Source organism: Pollachius pollachius, assembly GCF_949987615.1.
Source record: "Pollachius pollachius genome assembly, chromosome: 2".
Taxonomy (NCBI): Eukaryota; Metazoa; Chordata; class Actinopteri; order Gadiformes; family Gadidae; genus Pollachius; species Pollachius pollachius.
In genome coordinates, this window is record NC_136935.1 from 34,387,629 (window position 1) to 34,407,255 (window position 19,627).

At 44.6% G+C, this 19,627-nt stretch overlaps 1 protein-coding gene across 1 annotated transcript in view; it reads left to right on the forward strand.

The window, feature by feature from the left end:
- Window positions 1-14,938, forward strand: part of prss12 (serine protease 12) — a 25,946-nt gene extending 11,008 nt beyond the window's left edge. Inside the window, exons 9-14 of the mRNA XM_079729283.1 lie at window positions 1-29; window positions 3,122-3,327; window positions 5,158-5,236; window positions 6,968-7,090; window positions 10,557-10,852; window positions 13,401-14,938. The exon at window positions 1-29 is cut by the window's left edge and continues 113 nt beyond it. Of these exons, the coding sequence (XP_079585409.1) occupies window positions 1-29; window positions 3,122-3,327; window positions 5,158-5,236; window positions 6,968-7,090; window positions 10,557-10,852; window positions 13,401-13,741 (1,074 nt within the window). The 3' untranslated portion in view covers window positions 13,742-14,938. The remainder of the gene's footprint in view (window positions 30-3,121; window positions 3,328-5,157; window positions 5,237-6,967; window positions 7,091-10,556; window positions 10,853-13,400) is intronic.
- Window positions 14,939-19,627: the final 4,689 nt, after the last annotated feature.

The window sequence follows — 19,627 nt, forward strand, 5'->3', positions numbered from 1 at the left end:
GCGGTGGTGTGTCGTCAGCTGGGAATCAGGTACCCTGGTTCCACTCGGAAACACCCTCAAACACGGTGCACCCAAACACATCTTCTCTGTCCTTTTCCACCAGGCTGGCCCATCAATGGCTTCGTGTCCACGATCACACCTCGTTTTCTTTCGCCAAAAATAGTTTCATAGACGCCCTGCAAAGTGGATTTATTTGAAAATGCCGGACTGAAGTTAGTTGTTCAGCACAGTGCATAGGAAATTAAGCATCTGTTTCTACATTTCAAATTACTGTCAGCTAATCATGACATGCTGTCAAGAGAACTTAATTTATGCATGACCTGCTGAACCAGGGTGTATTGTTCAGTAACAGGTGACAGTCATTTGGCGGGGCTGATACAGGGTACAAATGCCAGGTATACTTGGCAGTGATCCTTGTTTAATTTACTGTGTATGTAAGGGCATGAGTTCTTAACCCGTCCTCAATTATATTCCAGTTATTATTCAGTCCCGATCGTTATCATCTGCTTCTCCTGTGTCTCGGTCTCATTACCTTGTGTCCATGGATCTGTGTTGCCGTCATTGAAGATATCAGAGTTTTGGCACAGCCGAGTAAAACAGGAGCGCCAGCGTCTCCGGTGGAAACAGGAGACGTTGAAAGGGTTCTGAGTTTGGCAGGGTGGAGTCTGAGGGAACGTCTGCCTGTCTGCACCGGTCAGGACATCTGTCTCCACCCTGACAACCCCAGCAAGGCTCCCCTCTCTCCGGCTGTCGTTTGACCTCTGCCCTGCTCCGTTGTTTTCTCGCTGCCTCGGCGCGGTTGCTCTATTAAAGGCTCTGTTGAAGCCTGCGGGAGCGAAAAATGCTTCTAATAAAAGGAAGTGGTTTATTAATATAGGTGTTCAATTTGAGTTGAATTGTGTTTTCTTTGTCACCGCATCGCATCAAACGGAACGTGGCTTGGTTGAGGATTTCTGAGAAAACTTTTCTTTGTTCGATAATTTCAAAAATGCTGAACGATCATATCGTCCTGTTGCCTTCATGAGCTAATATAAGTGCGAGAGATTGTGCATGATTAAAAAAGGATCCCCTTCACCTTCTCAATTTAGCTTGCAACTGCAAACTCGTTTTGGGATTTCAAGCCCGGTTCCCGGAGCCAAGACAAACACTTCATCACAGATATGACTTAATTATGCCTTCGAAAAATGAAAAGACACACACTCAGCGGCAAGGGGCCCTGACAGGGCCGTGCCAACATGACATCATCGCTCCCATCATCGCAGGAGAGCTAGGTTTTCCTCCCTGCCTTTAAGCAGGCAGGGAGGAAAACCTAGCTCTCCTGCTGGTTGGCTTCCTTCTTCTCCGTCCGTCCGCTAACAAAGGGCGCTCACAAATGTTTTCTTGCTGTAGAGGTGCTTATCAATGGTCCACGTATGTGTGTTTGTGTGTGTGTATTGTTCATCAAAACGGAACTCCTCTCTTCAGCCTTCCCGCCTGTGTTTTATTATAATGTCAGCCATGTCTCACTCTGTCCCTTGTGTCCGACCGCTTATGGGTGGCGACCCGCAGTTTGAAAATCACTGCACTAACCCCCTCCCCCAGTAAGAGTTCCCCATACATCATTCCCACCACCTTTTCTTCGCTCAATTGGTCTGCCCTCAGTCGGAAGACACATCTGGTGTCAGGAAGGAGGAAGAGGAGGAGGAGGAGGAGGAGGGGGTGGGTTAGGAGGGGATGGAGGAGGCGGCCCCAGAGAGCATGAATCGTGTTAGGCGTGTCAAATGGGGGTCAAGAGGTCCTTCCATGCACATTGTAAATGCCAAAGCCCTGGGGTTCGGCGGATCCTGTCTACACACATATGTGTACACACACTTTCTATAAATGCACACACACATGCGCATATGCACACACACATGCACATGTTTGACTGCTGTCTCCCCATTTGATGCCCAGCTGTCAGGGCTCTGACCTTGCCCGTAGAATGAGAGGCTTTATGGATGGATGAACTCTGAACACTCTGAGTGCAGGACGGGGGGGCCATCAGAGGACTGGGACCACTTGGAGACGTCTTAATAGAGGGAGAGGAATGGCCATTACATTACAGAGACTGGAGCCTACACACACACACACACACACACACACACACACACACACACACACACACACACACACACACACACACACACACACACACACACACACACACACACACACACACACAGATCTCGCTCTCTTGTTCTCTCTTTTAAATTTGATGACTCACGGGGCATACACATACACACACCATGATGCTGGCTAACTAGTTGAAATCAGGCATAAGTCATTTGCAGTTGATAACACATGACTTGGGGTTGGCCTAACCTTTGACACATTCTGAGAATGCGAAACAGTAACATTCATATCATGCTAATCCACCTTCCTCTCACCCACACAGATTACAGAAACACGCGCAGGCAGTCAAACATACACAAATAAACTCACAAATTTAAATATGATCTACTTCAAGGAGGGACATGTTACATGCTATTTAGAACTGAACTGGTTAGAACTGGTGCTGGCAGGGTTTTGTAAGAACAACCAGCGTTGCAACTTGCTTTGTCATGGAAGAATAACAAGCAATAAACAATACTTGAAACCCTGACCCTTCTGGTATGCACAGGATTAGACCGCTATTTGTCCTGGATGTTAACCTATGCAAACCTTTTCAACTATGCTGAAAAGAGTTTATGCAGTATGCTATGCTGCGATGAGGTGCAGCCTAGCTATGCCATTTGTTTTGTTGGTCCCACCTCATCTAAAGGTTACTGGATTAAAAAAAAAAAGTGTCCTTTGGAAGCAATATTGACTTGTCTTTAAGTATCCTCAAAGTTAATTTTACATTTTGAATGGATTTTTTTTATAGGTCATATTCTTTTTAATCTTTAAAATCATTGAACTACACTGGAGTAGACAAATAAGGATCAAGAAAGGGACTTCAGTTGACAGCAACAAATGCAACAAATGTCAGGTCTTGTTTGTTTCTCAACCACAAATGTTGTTGTCAACTGAAGTCCCTTCAGCTATTTGTCTTTCATGCTGTAACTTACTTTGAAAAATTCCAAAATGTCCAGCCTAAATGTTTACCGTTCTATTCCCCACACAGCGGGGAGGCAAAGGCGCGCGTTATGGCGTATTTCGGCGAGGGAAGCGGTCCAATTCACGTGGACAACGTGCAGTGTAGCGGCGAGGAGCGTTCGCTGGCCGACTGCGTCAAGCGTGCTCCCGGCACGCACAACTGCCGCCACAGTGAGGACGCCGGGGTCATCTGTGACTACGGCCAATCACAGCTCAGCTCCAAAGAGGTCAAAGGTGAGAGAATAACCAATCAAATAAACTTGACAGGGGCTACTTATGTTACAGGTGTTATACACCACCATTCTGTTGGGATATTTTTTCAAAGTCAAAAAGTCAAAGTCCGCTTTATTGTCATTTCCAACAAATGTACAAAACAAATAGAAGAATTGAAATTTTGTTTATCTTTGACCCAGGGTGCATTCACATGCCGTCATTATGCAGATGCTTTTATCTAAAGCGACTAAAGGCTCAGACATACGTTACTCATTCCGTCTCCGCTGTGATCTTCACATGGATTGCCATTGATGGTCAGGGTCAGTCTGGTGTGCCCACCACCATGCTCTGTACCCTAGTGGTGCATGTTGATCATTACCAGGTCATCTTTATCAAATGTTGGCAATATAGGCCTATACATTTTTCCCTGGTGTGGAAGCAGAGGAACAACTGTTTTTATGCAGATGCACCAAAAGTTGTGGTCGCAGAAAATGCCCAGACCTGCCCAGACCAGAATGGATTCCTGGTCCAAATGGTTTCATTGGGAATCAGCTTTGGTTGAGAGTGGTTCCAGTGTGGGAGTGTGTTCTGACATGGAAATACATTGGTTGGCAGCGCCTCAGTGGCCGAAGCAAAAGCCTGGTGTGAGCGCAGGAAGTCAGACTGAGACCTCAAATCATTCAATCACAAATGAAAAAAAAAAAGGTTGTCTACTTTATTACTTTTAATAAAGTGGACATTATTAGAGGTAGTTCAAAATGTATATATATTAGAAAAAAACACTCAATGCTTTCCAAAAAGTATGTTTTAAATTAAACACTCCTCTAAAGTAATTAAATGAAAGTAAACGTTGATTTGTGAGATGTTCTCGTAAGAGGTGGGTCTGCATGGGTTTTTTGAAGGTTTGTATTTCAATAGAAGAATGTTCCAAAACTTGGGCTACTTTTAATATTGAGTGCATGCTAGTTAATCAAACGGTATCTGTGTTTAAAGAGATGTAGCATGTTGAGCAAACACGTCCAGCGGGTCAGATAAACCCCAACGATAATGAGGAACAACTGACCAAACAGACCGACACAAAGACAGACAGGGTCTCTCTGAGTGTGGAGGGCAAGCTGCCAGGATGACCAGATGGGTCCAGACTGGGGAGAGAGAGAGAGAGAGAGAGAGAGAGAGAGAGAGAGAGAGAGAGAGAGAGAGAGAGAGAGAGAGAGAGAGAGAGAGAGAGAGAGAGAGAGAGAGAGAGAGAGAGAGAGAGAGAGAGAGAGAGAGAGAGAGAGAGAGAGAGAGAGAGAGAGAAAATACAATTTGGAGGCATTTTGAATCATCTCTAGGGCAATATTCTCATCTACTTTATTTACCTTATACCTTTTTTCTCGTAATGTTGCATGACCAAATTCAATGACTCAAATATAAATGATCTGACCGTCCGATTTCAAGGGCACTTATACAGTTTTTATAATGCCCCAATCTGCTGTTATTGCTGCTGACCCTGGTGTGAAAACAGATGAATAAATGGTCTCATGGTCCAAAAAAGGGTTCGGTACCATTTTTGGTTTAGAGGGGTCCCATTGTACAAGTATGAGTGTGTTTTGTCTGCGGTTTATTGGATCTTCCATGGGAAGAATTACACACACACCCCACAACGCCACACCACACACACACACAGACTATGAAAATGATCTCTAATTTATTATTTAAATCAGTCTAATAATCCAAATAAATAAAAATCCTCAACATATGGTATCTTCATCTCTCTCACACACACCCACACACACAAACATGCACAAAAGCACACACAAACATCCATGCGTACCAAATTCTATCTCTCTCCTTAACTGTCACTCTCAGCTGCCCCTGACGCGGTCTGCGGCCTGCGTCTGGTCCACTCACGCCAGCGCCGTGTCATCGGAGGAGAGAACTCTCTGAGGTAGGACGCCATGCCGATGGAAAACACTATCGCAATTCACTCAGGCTGGAATTAATCAACAACACAAATCACAGTCAACCACAGCAAATATAGATCCTCTGTGGTTCACTACCCGGTGTGTTTGTGTGTGTGTTTGTGTGTGTGTGTGTGTGTGTGTGTGTGTGTGTGTGTGTGTGTGTGTGTTTGGGTGGGTGTGTTTTTGCGTGTGTGTGTGTGTGTGTGTGTGTGTGTGTGTGTGTGTGTGTGTGTGTGTGTGTGTGTGTCTGCGTGCGTGTGTGTGGTTGTCTTAATGAGCCATTCAGTCTACAGCGTGCTGGTGATGTATGTGTGTGGAGCGTGCATGGCAGCCCGTCTGGTGGCCTACTTGGTATGACTAACGGAGGGTCCTGAGAACCAGGGGTCCAGCTACGCCGTATAATTAGTATGTCTTCTAAAGGTCAGGTTAGTTTAACAGACGTCTTCATTCCCCCTTCAGAGTGATGGAGTCGCTCTGGGGAGAGGAAAGGCACATGTACTGTAGCTGCGATTGGCCTTAAAAACAAAATAAATCAAACGTTACATAATCAGACACCAGGGACCAGGGGCAGAATAACTATTTACTAGACCCATTTATCCAAGAATGAGAAGGTAAGGGCTGTGCAAATCCAAAAAGTATATGTTGAGTGTATGTGGTCGGTGCAACTGCCCCGGTAACATTATGAAATGCATTTCACTTAAGACTTTGTATACACAGCATGTACACAAAGAGAACATCTGTTTAGAGGAAGTGACGACTTTATTAAATGAAGATATAATGTTTATTTTGGCATGTTTAAACGGCCAAGTGATGACTACACCAATAGGAATTCAGTACAAGTTAATATAATAGTATACAGTATATGTGCATAATAGTTGGCTAGTGTCTTAGTGCATGCATTCTGTTTTTGTTGTGTATTGAGTGTTTTGCATTTGTGTGTGTGTGTGTTTATTTGAGTGTGTGTGTGCATGGATTCTCAGGGTCATATGGTTCCACTTTACAGCCTAGCGTGTGGATTGAGTTTATCCCTAGATATTTACTGCTACTGTCCATCAAGCTGCTGTGAACCACAGCCTCTTGTAGAGCGGGGACAGTGAGAAGCAACTGTTAGGCTAGCGCATGTGCTCAGTGGGTCTGACTACTTTATCGAGTGTGTGATGTACGTTAACCTCAAGTAGTGATCTGTCCACCGTTACCTGAATGTGTTGGATGAAATGTTCTTCCCAATATGGAGTTTGTGACTCTTTGTGACTAAAAATAGTCAGGAGAAGAACACGAAAGGTAGCATCCGTCTGCACATAATACTGTGTGTGTGTGTGTGTGTGTGTGTGTGTGTGTGTTTTTGTGTGTGTAATCATGGTGTGTGGGTATGTGTGTGTGTGTGTGTGTGTGTGTGTGTGTGTGTGTGTGTATGCATGTACCCAAGGTGTTTGTGTTTGTATGTATATGTGTGGGTGTGGGTGTGTTGTGTATGCGTGTGTGTGTGTGTGTGTGTGTGTGTGTGTGTGTGTGTGTGTGTGTGTGTGCGTATGCATGTACCCAAGGTGTTTGTGTTTGAATGTATATGTGTGGGTGTGGGTGTGTTGTGTATGCGTGTGTATATGTATTCAATGTGTGTGGGCATGTATTCAAGGTGTGTGTCTGTGTTAGTGTCTCTGTGTGTGAGTGTGTATGCGTCTGTGTATATGAATTCAAGGTATGTGTGTGTCCTCCAGGGGGGGCTGGCCGTGGCAGGCTGCGGTGCGTCTGCGGGGGTCCAGGGGTGACGGGAGACTGGTCTGCGGAGCCACGCTCGTCCACACCTGCTGGGTGCTCACCTCCGCTCACTGCTTCAAGAGGTCAGCTCTCACTCACTCACTCACTCACTCACTCACTCACTCACTCACTCACTCACTCACTCACTCACTCACACACAGGTACATACACATACTACCCCACACATACACAGACAGACAGACAGACTTGCACACCATTAATTCATACATGAACACGCACACCAATGAATACATACATAAACACACACCAATGAATACATACATACACGCACACATTGAATGCATGCACCTACATACACACACACACATCGAATACACCCGCACACACACACACACACCATGATTACAAACGTACACACACACACATACATACACAAAATCACACATAAAGCACACACTGGAATACCTTGCTCCATTAACATAGTTATCATGATTCGTTTGATGATCATAATAATACTGAATTTTGTTTTGCATTTTGAACCCGTAAACAAGTAAGTATGTCTGGACAGGTAGTTAGGTTAGTCTCTATGATGATTAGATATGCATGTGGGTTTGCTCTCAAACTGTTCCATGGGTCACTCAACAGTTGCTAAAACCACTGCTTTCAGCTGCCACAAAAATGAAATGAATGCACGCACGCACATACAAACACAGACACACACATGGACACACACCCACAACCTTTAATGTTCTGACAGAGGCCAGGTTACGCTCTCTGTGGCAGAAGCATCTGGTGGCTGATTAATTGATAGTGTGATTGGCTGGTGGCTAATTGGTGAGTGGCTAATTGGATGGTAGCTGATTCTATGCAGCTGTGGTTCAGGTGCTTTGTGATGGATGGAGAGGCGATTCGGAGAGAAAAATCGTATTTATCCCGGCCACTTCAACCATGATGGTGTGTGTGTGTGTGTGTGTGTGTGTGTGTGTGTGTGTGGAGAGGTTGCAAGACTTCGAGAGAGACAGGGTAAGAGAGAGAGCACAACCACAGACCTTGGATAGAGAACTGTGGATGTGGGGTTAGTAGTGACCATGTGCTACTCATTCCCCAGCAATCATAGAATGATCCTTACTGCTAGATGGATATGTGCTCTGCACCATGGATCACGTTTCACACTCACACACACACACACACACACACACACACACACACACACACACACACACTCCCATTTCACACACACATACACAGAAATATACACTCACATATACACACACACCACATACCACACACACATACATACACACACACGCATACACACACTCCCATTTCCCACACACATACACACAGAAATATACACACACACATACAAAGAACGGGCACAGCCGGCAAGCTCCAAACAACCAATAGGTTCAGCTGGACTAGATTTAGCTGTAATCAGTCACGTTCACCTGGGTTCAGATGAGCTGGTAATGAGTTTGCTCGCTGTGACAGGCTAGGCTCAAATAGGTCAGCTTTCATTTAAGGCAATCAAAACCAGGTTACGCACCCACACACACACCCTGATGCACTAAACATACATGAACCCTGACACACACACACACACACAAACACGCACACACACACACACACACACACACACACAATCACACACACAACCTGAAACACACACACAAACACACACACACACACTTGAAATCACACATGAAACACATGCCTAACCTCATCATAGTCCAGAGATCGCTGTACAACAGGAAGTAGAATGGATACAGTCATCCTATGTGTCAGTACTTCCTATATTAAAAACCTCCTGGCTGATAGAAGCTGCCCTCTAAGTCTTCAGTCACGATGAGGTGTGAGCCTGCACCAGGAGACATGACACCCAGGACGTATACAGGTCAAAGGTCAAGGCCTTTTGCTCTTGGGTCAAGAGTGTTTGCTCGGAAGCTCATTTAACTGTGTCAACCGTCAACATGCTATTGTTGTTCTGCTAGTAACCCCTGGCACCGGGAGGGCTGGTATGTGTGTCTCAACCTGCAACCTTTTGAATCTGCCTGTGTGTGTTTATGTGTGATTGTGTTCGCATGACAGAGAGACTGAGTGAGTGTGTGGGTGGGTGGGTGGGTGGGTGGGTGGGATACTTTTATGCTGATATCAGCTCTCTGATGCCTTGCCAGTAAGAGGGTGTGAATCCAAGGTCAGGTTCCACTTCCGGAAACATCTTGACAGATGTAACTCGACACATGCCCCTACATCCTGGAGAAAACTCCTCACCTCACTCTCACCCATTTATTCTCTCTCTCTCTCTCTCTCTCTCTCGCTCTCTCTCTCTCTCTCTCTCTCTCTCTCTCTCTCTCTCTCTCTCTCTCTCTCTCTCTCTCTCTCTCGCTCTCTCTCTCTAAAATAACCCCTACTCCTTCCTTCTCACACAATCAGGCATCATAAATAAAACGCCTACTCTAACTCATGGAATTACCCATTGTATTAAATATAGGTCCATATCTGTACATACGAAACGTCTGTACAGATATGGAACGTCTGGATAGCAATCTAAATGGCAACACTATATTGTGCTTTCGATATCACACACGTGTCGGTCCTTTACATTCTAACTTAAGGACCAGACTGATGACATCAGCAAATTCAATGCAGTGCAGGAGCATGGAGACCGGATGGAAGTCTGGCAGCAGTAGACTGAACATACTCAAGTACTGCTGCTTTATCCATTTATACCGGGCTATAGGGCTGTGGTCCATTGCTGTCCGTCTCCATGGATTGTATGGACTTCCATATTGACTTATGGAAAGGGGAATTTGCCTGTGTGCTCATGCATAAATGTGGATTTCTGCATAGACGCGCACGCACGCACACACACACACATAAAAACACCATCCTGACGAACACTGACTTTTATTGTGAAATAATATTTGATTTATGGATAGGATGTTTCAGTATTTTTTCTTGCAGAGTTGTAGATTGGATTGCAGTACGTTAAGTGTTGGTATGAGGGTTGTAGGTTATTGTCTTTTCTATGAGGGATATGAGCCAAGTTCCAATACTAAATGTAGTCGCAATTATTCATTATATTTGGAATTATGACCCAGATGGCTGCCAACCCACAGCCTACACACATTCAGAAATTAACACACTCAAGCACACAATCAAGCACACACACTTGCGCGTACACACACAGTCACGCACAGATTATTTTGCACAGCCCTCAGACTCATTTATACATTATCACACACACACACACAGAAGCTTGCCAACATTGCGTAAGTAATGCACCTTTTCACAGGCACACACACACACACACACACACACACACACACACACACACACACACACACACACACACACACACACACACAAGCAGATGCTTGCCAACATTCCAATAATTCATGTATCACTACACGCACACACGCACACGCATGCACGCTTACACACCAACACGCACGCACGGACGCACGTACACACACACAGACGCTTGCCAACATTACCTAATTGATAGATTTTCACGCTCCCAAACACGTACAATGCATAAGCCCACCATGTATGCCGTGATTGAATGTAGGGTCATATGCCCACCAGGTACGGCAACAGCACCCGTCAGTACAAGGTGCGGGTGGGCGACTACCACGCCCTGGTCCCGGAGGAGCACGAGGAGGAGTACGGCGTGGAGCACATCGTCCTGCACCCCGCCTACCGTCCCCATAGCAACGACCACGACCTGGCCCTGGTGCGGCTGGCGCCGGGCGCCCCGGGCCGGCAGCCTGGGGAGTGCGCTCCGCTGGGACGCCACGTGCGGCCCGCCTGCCTCCCCCACGCCAAGGAGAGGGTGCTGAAGAGCGCCTCCAACTGCTACATCACCGGCTGGGGGGACACGGGTGAGAGGGGGGGAGGGATGAAGGGGTGAAGGGAGGGAGGGAGGGAGGGAGGGAGGGATAGAGCCTGCCTTGGTTTGATGTGAGCAGGGTTTTTGTTTTGTGTGTGGGTGTGTGTGGGCGGGTGTGTGTGTGTGTTTGTGTGTGTGTGTGTGTGTGTGTGTGTGTGTGCATATGCATGTGTCAGCATTTGTGGCTGCGCATGTGTGTGTTTGTGTTTGTGCATGTGCCTGTGTGAGCATTTGTGCGTGTGTGTGGGGGTTTTCTTTTTGACATTGTGTGTGTGCATGTGTTGAGGTCATTACAAGTGTGTTGATATAGATCAATGGAGTCAAATGAGAACCAGATGCTGTCTGACGGCGATAGGATGGCTGATTGATGAAGATGTGGTCATGTGTACTGCTGGATCATAGGTCCTGTATTAGTATTAGTACTGCCCCATACCTGCTGTATTAGTATTAGTACTGCCCCATACCTGCTGTATTAGTATTAGTACTGCCCCATACCTGCTGTATTAGTATTAGTACTGCCCCATACCTGCTGTATTAGTATTAGTACTGGCCCATACCTGCTGTATTAGTATTAGTACTGCCCCTTACCTGCTGTATTAGTATTAGTACTGCCCCATACCTGCTGTATTAGTATTAGTACTGCCCCATACCTGCCGTATTAGTATTAGTACTGCCCCATACCTGCCGTATTAGTATTAGTACTGGCCCATACCTGCTGTATTAGTATTAGTACTGCCCCATACCTGCTGTATTAGTATTAGTACTGCCCCATACCTGCTGTATTAGTATTAGTACTGTGACATGGCTACTGTATTAGTGTTAGTACTGCACCCTACCTACTGTATTAGTATTAGTACTGCCCCATACCTACTGTATTAGTATTAGTACTGCGACACGGCTACTGTATTAGTGTTAGTACTGCAACATGGCTATTGTATTGGTATTAGTACTGCCCCATGCCTACCGTGTTAGTATTAGTACTGCAGCATACCTACTGTATTAGTATTAGTACTGCACCATACCTACTGTGTCAGTATTAGTACTGCACCATACCTACTGTATTAGTATTAGTACTGCCACATGCCTACTGTATTAGTAGTAGTACTGCTACATGCCTACTGTATTAATATGTGTATGATTAGTACTACTACACAGACATATGGAGATCACGATGTACGTCATCAACGTGAGACACTTTTATACTGTCTCGAGACAGCGTGCACAACCTGGAACACAACCTGCCATGTGTGTGAATAGTCACACCAGCATGAGTGTGTTTGTCCTGTCCTGTGATTGTGTTTATTGTGGTTGAGATGTGTGTGTGTGTGTGTGTGTGTGTGTGTGTGTGTGTGTGTGTGTGTGTGTGTGTGTGTGTGTGTGTGTGTGTGTGTGTGTGTGTGTGTGTGTGTGGTCACATAATGCATGTGTTTCCTGCTGTGTGTGTGTATTTATGTATGTATGTATGTGTGTGGTATGTGTATCATGAAGTGTGTGTGTTTGTGAGTTAATATGTGTGTGTGTGTGTCTGTGTTTCCATGATGTGTTTGTGTGTGTGTTTGAGCAAGCAAGCATGTGTGTGATTGTGAGTGTGTCAGTGTGTGTGTTGTGCGAGTGGCAGTTTGTGTGATATTCCGATCATGGGGTGTAAAGGGATGACATGTGTGTCCAGCTGTCTGTATGCTCTGGCCAGCTGTCCATATCATAACACACACGAACACGCACACACTCATTCATATGCGCACATGTGTGTAAGTGAAATATGTTCACACACAATTGACCAATGTTTTGGGGGGAATCAACACCCTGTGTGTGTGTGTGTGTGTGTGTGTGTGTGTGTGTGTGTGTGTGTGTGTGTGTGTGTGTGTGTGTGTGTGGGGGTGAGTGTGTTTGCGTTTAGTATTTATAACATTACTACTATAACAGGTTTTTTTGTTTTTTTTTACTACTAACACACGTTTTATAACCTGTTTTTCTCTCTTTCTCACTCTGTCTCTCTCTCCCTCCCTTTTCCCCATCTCTCCCTCCCTCCCTGGGTCTCCCCCTGCCTCCCTCTCTCCCTCTCTCTCCCTGTGTCTCTGTCACTTTCCCTCTCTCTCCCTGCGTCTCTGTCTCCCTCCCTCTCTCCCTCTCTCTCCCTGCATCTGTCTCCCTCCCTCTCTCCCTTTCTCTCCCTGCGTCTCTGTCTCTCTCGCTCTCTCCATGCATCTCTGTCTCCCTCCCTCTCTCTCTCCCTGCGTCTCTGCCTCCCTCTCTCCCTCTCTCTCTGCCTGCATCTTTGTCTCCCTCCCTCTCTCTCTCTCCCTGCGTCTCTGTCTCCCTCTCTCCCTCTCTCTCCCTGCGTCTCTGTCTCCCTCCCTCTCTCTCTCTACCTGCGTCTCTGTCTCTCTCCCTCTCTCTCCCTGCGTCTCTGTCTCCCTCCCTCTCTCTCTTCTTGCGTCTCTGTCTCCCTCCCTCTCTCCCTCTTTCCCTGGGTCTCTATCCCTTTTTCCGTTGGTCTCTCTCCCTCACTCCCTGGGTCCCTCTAACTCTCTCCACCTCAGGTCGCTCTTACTCCAAGACGCTTCAGCAGGCATCCGTCTCCCTGTTGCCGAGGCGACGCTGCCAGGAGCGTTTCCACGAGGCCTTCGCCGCCGGCCGCATGCTCTGCGCCGGCAGCGAGCGCTCCGACCGGCGTGTTGACAGTTGCCGTGGTGACAGCGGGGGCCCCCTGGTGTGTGAGCGGCACGGCGGCGGTGGCTGGGCGGTGTACGGCGTGACTTCCTGGGGGCATGCGTGCCGCGCCCAGGCATCCCCCGGCGTCTACACCAAGGTCTCCGCCTTCACCTCCTGGATACACAAGGTGATCGGCCGCTACGGCGGGAAGAAGAAGAAGAAGCTGTGAGCGGCTGATTGGACCTGGCAGACACAACCTACGGGGGGGGGGGAGTGACACTATTGGATGGGATGAGCTGCCCAGGACAAACCCATGGGGGATTGAATTGAATGGAACCAGAGGCGGGACAATCCCATGGGGAGTGTGGATTGGACGAAGAGGCCTGCTCTATAGAAAGGTGTTGGAGGAACTGAATAGCGACGCTGTCATTCAGGATGCGATCCAAAAAAAGGGATCTTTGAATACCGCGGTAACTGGTAGAAACCAGTTTTCCGCCATCTTGGCTATCAACGGTCTGAAAAGCCTGGTTCACGCTGTAACGGGTAAAGACTGGATGGAAAGACTCAAGGAGTTCCAAAAAACTCCCTTCTCAGCATTAATCTTAAATGGTTTTAAGTTATTAGCACTTATTTAATGGTCTTAATTATTGTATATTGTTGTTTTGTTCCAACTTTTATAAATGCATTACAAACCACAAATGAAATATTTGTTGAATGTAATCTACATGTTATTTTTAGTCTCTATCATATGCTATCATGTAACACCATACATGTTTTCAATTAGGATTTAATTCATGGTCTGGAAAGGGACCACTAGTCATGGAACAATGCTTAAGCTTATTTGTAACTATGTATGAGCAAGTACGTTAAAGCATGCACATTCAGCCTCTGATTTATTGATATTATTTATTGCACAATAAAAAAACATGAATGACAGGAAAACTATTCAAGCTGACACTTAAGCGAATGAACAGGTTCCTCTGCAAAATATTCAACACATTGGTATGAGGCCACTTTAAAGCAACCATGTAATGAGATTGCACTGATACCCACATTTAAGGTACTTAATGCGTTATATTCAATGCTGTTGTGGTTAGTATTATAGTCATTATTACATTTCCAAAGATCAGTGATACTTAAACTTGTATTCAGTGTAAAGTGAGTATCTTTATTTGGTTTTGACTTGAAAAAAGTAGTCCAGTAGCCAAGTTTTCGTTTTTGTTTGTCATATGAAAAGGGTTTGTTCGCTTCGTAAAGTTGTATGCCTGAGAAGTCGACAAAACCAAAGTACTGTATGGCATGCAAACATTTGAACTCTTCCTTATGATTCCTTTGAAGTTGGGTTCTGTTTTCATGGTTTAAACATAACAATTGAGCACACTTAAATACTCTTCTTTTCCTTTCAAAGTGGTGCTCTAATGTGTGATATCTGGATCAAATGTGAATAAAGTCTTGCATTTCTTATTCGACGTAAGTTCTCTTTCGTGTCAGGTTTGTTACATTACTTAAAAATGCATATACTATAAAGGAAACACAATGGCCTATCAAGCAAATAGGGGACCTCAACATATGGCATCGGAAGTATGATAAACCATCTATGTGTCATTGTCATCCGATTTGGAGATAACAGATTGTTTCCTAACTATTCAGGGACGTCATCGAGTGATTCTGGCGATTGCCAGAGACAGTCTGGCCGGAGCTTAGGAGGCGCCTATAGTTTGACCTCTGGGGGTTTCAAGCAGCGAACTCCTTTAACATTTTCACAATTCTCTGAAGGAGTGAACTTATTCGGAATACACTATGCGACATCAATAGATAGGCGTGCTCATTAAAGGCAGACATAGCATTTTGCCTACCAAATTGGTGTAGGCCTCAATTAAAACAAAAGATAAAAATCATTTAGGGAGAGATCATAGTCATTAAGCCGCGGTGACTCGTCCAGACCGAACTCGTTGGGTCAATGAGCATGCGCCCGTCGGTAGGGTCAATGAGAAGGAGCCCGTCAAAAGTTTCGACAAAGCCATGGGAACCAAAACTCCACCACCAAGTATCAAACAATCAGCTGAAAGGGGGGTGTTAGGACATCCGTGTCAACGCTTTTCCGAACAAAAGACGGGCTTAGGTGAGATCTCCAAAAATAGACCTTTGCTTTGTGACGTGTTTCGTTATGTCAATTATCTCCTGTGATATTTTTGCAGAGGCGTAGGCCTACAGTGGGGGCCCATTGTAAGTATTACACGCCACACCCCGCAAATGACAAGGTGCACTGTTTCAGCGTGAGAACCAGCGTGTGTGTGTGTGTGTGTGTGTGTGTGTGTGCGTGTGTGTGTGTGTGTGTGCGTGTGTGTGTGTGCGTGCGTGCGGGCGTGCGTGCGCGCGTGCGTGTGGGTGAATGGCCAAGTGGCATTCCTCGACGTGAGGGAGGCCCTACAGTCTAAATTGGAACTTTAGACAATTTCCGTCAGTGTATGCCTTGCCTTAAACTGAGCATTGTTAGTTCACGTTTTTAAAACTAAAATCACTTTGCAATCTACCTATTTGAAAGTAGGCCTGATGTGTTGTAGTCGTCAATACAGTTAACTGGATAAGTGCAGTTATCCATCCTTCATCATCATTTCTGATTCCATCCTTATGAATTCATGTATGATTGTTTTAGGCCTTATGATCACACATTGATACAGCTGTGTCTTGTCTAGCCTTTAGATGGAAGTCTGCGGTGTTGTTTTATTGAGGATAAGGATTAACTATTGGTCCTACACTGCCGTCTCGTGGTCGCTTTAGCAAACTACTAGTTAGAACTCGGGATACGGCATAGTACTGCCATTATTGCTTTTATTTTCATTTGGGACTACAGATGAAAATTTGTTAATTTTTACGAATTATGGCATGTTTAAATGGTGTCTTTCTAAACAAAAATCTTCATCAATATGCATGTCCTTTCAAATAAACCATGAACTAAATAAAAAAATAAATAAATGTCATAATGTTGGTTATTCTATACATAGACACGATATTATAAAAATAAAAGGATTTTGTTATTGTTTTAGTGCTTTAACCACTTCCAAAGTCTTTTGATTAAAAGAGATTCTGGAATTCATATTCTCTATAAGGATTCATAACTGATAGTAGATGACCATCTAGTGGCTACTTAAGCAAACTGCTAGTTCAAATTCTGAGGGATACTGCTATTACAACAACTATTACTAATACTGCTGCTGCTACTAGTACTATAAATAATAATAATAATAATAATAATAATAATAATAATAATAATAATAATAATAATAATAATAATACATAGCCCATTTATTGTGCCCCTTTCATATATATATATATATATATACATATTATATTGTATCTATATAAATAATATTATATCTATATATCAGTGGAGACTTTTCCAGTGAGGAGAGGGAGGAAGATCCTCCTTAACATTGTTGAGAATAAAAAATGCAGATTGCCCAGACTACTGTAATGAATGAATGCCCTTAAATACGACTACTTGAATGCCTTTATGTATGTAATGTTTGTTTCCCTGGGTAAAGGGACATTACCACACCCTATCGCCTATTGCAAATTACTGCTTGAGGACGGTCCTCCCTCAGCCTCTTTTGACTCCCAATCATTTCCTTGGCTGCGCTATGAACCAATAAGAAGGTGGCCTGGCTGCGGTATTAACCAATAACCAGGAGCCCTGGCTGCGCTATGAACCAGTAAGCAGGAGCCCTGGCTGTGGAGCAGCCCGGATGGAGGAGTTATCCCCTCAAGTCTAGGCCATGAGAACCAACGAACCCGCTCAGTCGTATGCCTCGTTTCCACCGAGAGGTTAGTTTCTGTTTGTTGCGGTACGGTGCGGCTCTGTTTCGCTTATATTGGCATTTCAACCGAGCGGTGCGGTTCGGTGCGGCTCGGTTCGCTTATACTCACTTGCTATATCACTTGCAAAAGTTGGGCAAGGTCACGAAATAGAAGCGCTGAGCCTACCTATTTTTCGGCACACCTCCGTTGGGTTACCAAGCCGTCTGAAAGGGTGCCGAAAACGTGGAGCTACACACGCCGTAATTCTGCAATCACTTAAAAAATATCCAGATTGGTATGACAAGGTCACTGATTTCTTTGCAGCACAAACAGCGAGGAGGATTGACTTCATCTATAAATGAAGTCCTTCAATCTTAATTGGCTTAACACCATGACCAACATTCTGAAACATCCATTAACATCCACATTTGCCTCAAACAATGTTAAGCTTAAAGCCCATGTAAATAGTTGTGAAATAATGTTGTTGTTGTTGTCTTGTTTGTTACTCTGACCGTTCTGTTTGATATTGTGGAAAGGATGTTAGTGAATGATTCAGAGCATGATGCATTTTAAAATGCATCACCTTTGGTCCTGTGTCCTTAATTTTCTTGAAACAATTGTAAAAAAAATAAACTTTAAATAAACTTAAACCTTATAATAAACATAGCCAAATTACAACCAATAGCTTCAGTCATTGAGGGCAAAAATAGATTTTTTTTATTTAGTTTTACAAATCAAGAGTAGGCTTGATTTGACTAATTGGCTATTTTGACTAATTCCTTCTGCCCTTGTAGTCCATTTCAAATACATGCTGCCCACCAGTTTTCAAAGTACAATGCTGCCACTGGTGGATTTGGATACATTTTATTCACATAATTATCCCTCCCTGCTATTTTATAGTTCACCAAAGCACCCTGAAACAACTTGAGTCTCACATACTTATGCCACCATAAGCCACCAACAGTGCAAGCAGGCCAATGGCAACTTTCCTCCCTCACTTTGAAAACCACCAGCGGCCACTGATATATATATATGTATATATGTGTATATATATATATATATATATATATATATATATATATATATATATATATATATATATATATATATATATGTATATATATATATATATATATATATACTTATGGCAAGAAACCTGGCAAAAGAGCTGAACCTTCAAGCTTTTGAAGGTTCAGACCTCTTGCCAGGCGCTCAAGCTGAGCGTTGCCCTTAGTTCAGGGTTGATCCAAGAGGCAGATGGGAAAAAAATGAACGTGCCCGATTTTTTGAGTGGCGCGTGAAGGTCAAGAGCAGCGCTCAATTGTTGTGGACACCGACCGTCATGTCGAGGGATAGGAGGGCGCTGCACATGAGTGGTAGAGAGGTGGAGCTAAGAGGGTTTTTGCTAAGGACTTTCTTCAAGAATTCTGATGGCTTTGGGTTGTGGGTGCGCCGAAAACGGCAAGTCTGCAGGAACTCGGGGAGGGCCAGGGTCCGCAGTCGGGATGCTTCAACACGACCCATCTTATCCAGTTATGACGAGATGGAGGGCGAGGCCGCTGAGATGCTGCCAGAGGAGTCCAGGAGCGTGATGAACTGCAGGGCTGGCGAGGTGAATGGTGAAGTCGCCCAAAATGATTACTTTGGAGGATTGGAAGTTTGGATGGGGAGGAGAACAGCGGGGAATGTGGGTAGGAAGAGGCAGTTGATGTTGGAAGAGAGGGGACAATTTTTTGTAATGAATGAATAAATATCTATGCATACAATGTGCTTACATGTATGTAAGAGAAAAGAACTGGGTCTACCTGGCTAACTGACCATGAATAATGTCAGATAACATACCAGTTACACGCCATCATGCTATGATGAGAAGCATTAGCCAAGCCTTCAGGAACAACATTTTCCCAATGAAAAAGGGTCACATTTAGGCTCTTAAATGTCTATGGCGCTCTAGATGTGACTGTATTAAAAAACAATTTCAAACAAATGAGTTAATTGATTTATTTTTGCCCCGTCAAGCTGTTTTCAAATCAAGCCTTTTAAGACCTCCTGTTAGGTCAAATCTCCTATGGTTTTACTCATGGCAAAAGGAAAGAAAATAAGAGTTGTCTTGGTGGCAGTGTACCTTTAAAACCATTAAAGCCCATGAATATGAACATGTTCCGAATGAGCCATTTAACACATTCTTCCTCCAACATTTCGCAAGTCTTCAAATGAACCCCGGCCTTATATAAAAAGGTAATATCGATGGCACAATGCCCGGATACACCTTCTATAGCTTAAGGCTAAACTACAGCACGTCTCTTTCTAGTATTAA